At 36.3% G+C, this 5,000-nt stretch overlaps 2 protein-coding genes across 3 annotated transcripts in view; one reads left to right on the top strand and one right to left on the bottom strand.

The window, feature by feature from the left end:
- Positions 1–5,000, bottom strand: part of PAPSS1 (3'-phosphoadenosine 5'-phosphosulfate synthase 1) — a 113,627-nt gene that overhangs the window by 7,599 nt on the left and 101,028 nt on the right. The gene's annotated exons all lie outside the window — the stretch shown is intronic.
- The window catches only part of LOC142738234 (uncharacterized), a 3,960-nt gene continuing 262 nt past the window's right edge, over positions 1,303–5,000 (top strand). The window contains exon 1 of the mRNA XM_075849747.1: positions 1,303–2,777. Within this exon, the coding sequence (XP_075705862.1) occupies positions 1,924–2,777 (854 nt within the window). The 5' untranslated portion in view covers positions 1,303–1,923. The remainder of the gene's footprint in view (positions 2,778–5,000) is intronic.

Genomic DNA, 5,000 nt, shown 5'->3' with positions numbered 1-5,000 from the left:
TTGGATTTTTTGTTCAATTAAAATTTTGTAATACATATCGATAAAAGTTAAATATTAAGAGATCACACCATTTCCTCTCTCCCCCCTTCCTCCAACATATAACTTACCTAGGTGGTGTACACCAATGTGATCTAATCTCTATACCACTGTGTGATAGGTGGTCCTCCACATATTACTTATAAATATATACAGACACACATACATATATAAAAAAAATTATATATATATATATATAGGTGTATATATATATATATATATAGCACACAAGAAGACAGCAGCACTCACTAATGAATAATCGACCAGGTGCCCAGCAAAACGTCCCGATCCTAGGACGTATAATGATATATAGCAGAAGAAAATTTGCAGCACTCCAACATGAAAAAAATGGTGGTTTATTCAATCCAAACTAACAGCAACGTTTCAATCCTACAATAGGATCTTTATCAAGCCTAGTGACACATCTACTCAGCAAGTTTATATATGTTTGAGACTCTTTTACATAATTAGTCTCATTATAAAACAATCAAATACAAAGTGTATGAAAACAAACATCATATATTGTGTACGGTATCATCATAAACATAGACATGATACAGAAAATACAGAAGTGTGTATGTGACATCGTGAATAACAATACATAATAACAAAAACATTAAAAACAACTGATTACATTATAATCATTTATGCAGCAGTGGTGTAAAATCCATTGGCATATCCTCACTCACCAATCAGAACTTCAGACTCAACTACTCCATTCAAGTGTGTTACAGCACTCTGCTGCATCCCTCGTGGTAATTGAAATTCGACACATCAGTGTAATCCCCCGAGGCGGAAGTAAATCATCACTCCGCAGCAGAGAGCATAGATCGCATCCATATGATGTAATGCGTGTCAATGCGTTCCACTGAGTAGCCCCATGTATCATGGCATCGTAAGTTGCTAAGCAACTGCTGTAACATTACTATAAACATCCATTGACACGGCTATGTCAGTCAAAAAGTCATGAATGTAAAAAATACAGATATATTAGTAAATGCTCCCTATAGTAAGTGATGGAGATATTAGGAATATCTAAAAGTAGCTTTATATCGGCTTTTAAAGATGATCCACACGTGGGTTCAAAGACCTCTGTATACAACCAAGTACTCAGAACGATCTTGTTCCCAGAGTTATGGGACCACATAGACACGTCTTCACGTGTCCAGGATGTCACATTATCCTCATACGTGTAACGGACCCATATTATCACACTAGTGATATGATATATCATAAGACAAAAGAATGCATGAGAATCCCTCGGGGGATTACACTGATGTGTCGAATTTCAATTACCACGAGGGATGCAGCAGAGTGCTGTAACACACTTGAATGGAGTAGTTGAGTCTGAAGTTCTGATTGGTGAGTGAGGATATGCCAATGGATTTTACACCACTGCTGCATAAATGATTATAATGTAATCAGTTGTTTTTAATGTTTTTGTTATTATGTATTGTTATTCACGATGTCACATACACACTTCTGTATTTTCTGTATCATGTCTATGTTTATGATGATACCGTACACAATATATGATGTTTGTTTTCATACACTTTGTATTTGATTGTTTTATAATGAGACTAATTATGTAAAAGAGTCTCAAACATATATAAACTTGCTGAGTAGATGTGTCACTAGGCTTGATAAAGATCCTATTGTAGGATTGAAACGTTGCTGTTAGTTTGGATTGAATAAACCACCATTTTTTTCATGTTGGAGTGCTGCAAATTTTCTTCTGCTATATATCATTATACGTCCTAGGATCGGGACGTTTTGCTGGGCACCTGGTCGATTATTCATTAGTGAGTGCTGCTGTCTTCTTGTGTGCTATATCTGGATTCCATTAGCTTGCACCACGTTTTTTCAACCATCATTTACTCGTTTAACATGGAGCAGGTCAATATACCTGCTGGGAATGTTTCATCCAATACTGCTGCTGTTTTTACTGAAGAGGACATTGAAAGAATCCTGAGTGGAGCGGAGGGTGATGTGTCATTTTTAAGTGTTCCTTCTATTACTGACATCAAGAGAAATCTGGAATTTGAGTCACGACGTCTGATTAATGTTGAATTACATCTACTCACATTGGGACAATACTATAGAAACAACATGATCCCACGGGGGATGAGAATTTTACTTAAACCAACGATGCATATGCAACACGAAGAGTTCAGGAATAAAAATGAGCAACTCGCAAGCAAATATGCCTTGGAAACCATATTACTTAATATGGATTTTTTGCAGAGAGATCTGAGATCTTTAAGGGTGAAAGTACAAGATTTGGAGAACACACTCAAAACGTTGGTGCAAACTGATGATTTTAATGTACACATGGAGAAATTACGTATGACGCTCAATAAAGTGAGGATGGATATAGAAGAAACCAAAAAGAAGAAATGGTTCCGTGATCAAACAGATTATTCTATGGGACGTGTTTACACTTGGGACAATTCTCTCAATTATGCTGATGGAGCCTTTAGACGTGACAACAAAAGAAGCAATGAACCGGCTTTCAATAAAAGCGATTCCCGTAATCAATTCCATACTAAGAAATATCCTCCAAGTAATAATGAAGATTTTTTAGATTCCAGCCCACTGGACAAATCAAAAAGAAGAAAACCAGACGAGCAGGTCGTAGGAGAAGCAGAGGAAGGAAGAACCCGTTTTCAAAAATCTACTCATCAGAAAGGGCAGAAACCGGTGCAGGACAGCACCAAGAGGACTCTGCCCAAACCACAGTGGTAAATATCTCTCAACATCAATTGTCTCATACACAATTACAATTATTATCAAAAGGGTTGTCATTTTGCCCTAATCAGCATATTGATTGGTTTCAATTAGAGTTGGATATTTACAGTTTTGTCAGATCTATTAAATTGAAGGTCTGGTTTGAAACACAACCGGTTAATACAGTAATACAGGATACCCTTCCGATACTATCACTTAATAAACTGGGGTTATTTAATAAGAGTGTGTTCCAACCTCCTATAGCATCACATGCGATAGAAACCTTTAGAGAACTAGTACAGAAAGATATTGCTTTACTTAGGTCTCAAACGTGTGAATTGAGCTTTAAACAGCCTAATATGACTACTCTTGATATGGTGGCATTAGATGAGTTGATCCATAACCATGATCTCACTATAAAACCTGCTGATAAGGGTGGAGCAATCGTGGTTATGGATTCAGATATGTACTTGAGAGAATGTTACAGACAACTAGCAGATACCAATGTATATAGAGTACTAAAAAATGATCCTAGACAGGATATTTCAAAAAGAATTACTTCACTTATTAAAACAGCTCTAGATGAAGATATAATTGATCAAATGCTACATAAATTTCTCACTGTTGAATTTCCTGTTACTCCTTGCTTATATATATTACCAAAAATCCACAAAGATTTAATGAACCCACCAGGTCGCCCTATTGTATCTGGCCGGGGCTCATTAATAAGTAACATCTCTATCTTTGTGGACAAAGTGCTGAGAAATTTTGCTATTAACTCCAAATCTTATATTAGAGACACCACTGATTTTCTACAGAAATTAAAATCTATAAAACTACCAGAGGGGTCCATTTTGGTCTCCTTTGATGTTACATCTCTTTATACCTCGATTGATCACAACAAGGGTCTTGATGCTGTACGACGTAAATTATTGACTTCTGACTATGACAATGCTACTTGTGAGTTTATTATTTCATTAGTGGAACTTATTTTGACATCTAACTATTTCATATTCAAAGAGAGTTATTATATTCAGTTGAAAGGAACGGCCATGGGGTCTAACATGGCTCCCACGTACGCCAACATTTTCATGGACAACATTGAGGAGGGGTCGGTCTATGTATCCCACCACTTCTCACATGTTTTGAAGTGGTGGCGATACATAGATGACATCTTCCTCATTTGGACTGACACTGTCACTACATTAATTGATTTTCATAGGTTTCTTAATTCAATAGATGATGATATTCAATTTACGATGATACATTCTATGGATAATATCCAATTCTTGGATGTTACTGTATCTATTGTGAATAATATAATTAGAACTAAAATGTACACGAAAGAGACCGATAGGAACACTCTGTTACGATTTGATAGTTGCCATCCGAGAAGTATGGTAAGGTCCTTGCCGTACAGCCAAATGATTAGGGCCAAACGCAATACCGACAGACAGGAGGATCTTGATATATCTTTAGACACTATGGTTAGTAACTTTTTACAAAGAGGTTACCCCAAAACATTACTGTGGACACATAGAAAGAAGATTGATAATGTAGCGAGGGACAGTTTATTGCAGTCTAAAAAACCGTCAGCACATGAAAAACGGAAACGTATTCCATTTATCTCTACTTATAATGATAGAAGTGGAGACATTTCCAAAATTATGAATAGACATTGGCCAATTATTAGCAATAGTTTTGGACACATTGATGTATTGAATAATGATCCACTTATGTCCTATAGACGCCCACAAAATCTTCGAGATAGACTGGTGAAAACCAGAATGCCAGATCATAAGAAAACGACACAACCTATTTTTAAACCACTAAAACCTGGCAATATTCCATGTTACAGATGTGTTAATTGTGCTTTGATGTGCAAAGGGGAATTTTTTAGACATCCGTTGACTGGACAACAGTTTAAAATTAAACACAATTTCACCTGTGACTCAGAGTGGGTCATATATGTGCTATGGTGTCCCTGTGGCCTCCTTTATGTGGGTGAAACCACCTGTTCCTTTAAAACTCGTCTAAACAATCACCGTTTTTCTATACGTAAAAAGAAACTTGATTTACCTGTAGCTAAACATTTTTCGGAACATGGTCACAATGAAAGGGATCTAACATTTATGATTCTGGACCATGTTCCTCCATTACAATTTGGCGGTGATCGCCATCTGGTTTTACACAAAAAAGAATTAAGATGGATTTTTTTACTGAACTCCTTAAAACCT

Source organism: Rhinoderma darwinii, chromosome 1 (assembly GCF_050947455.1).
Source record: "Rhinoderma darwinii isolate aRhiDar2 chromosome 1, aRhiDar2.hap1, whole genome shotgun sequence".
Taxonomy (NCBI): domain Eukaryota; kingdom Metazoa; phylum Chordata; class Amphibia; order Anura; family Rhinodermatidae; genus Rhinoderma; species Rhinoderma darwinii.
This window is presented reverse-complemented; position numbering and strand designations above follow the sequence as displayed.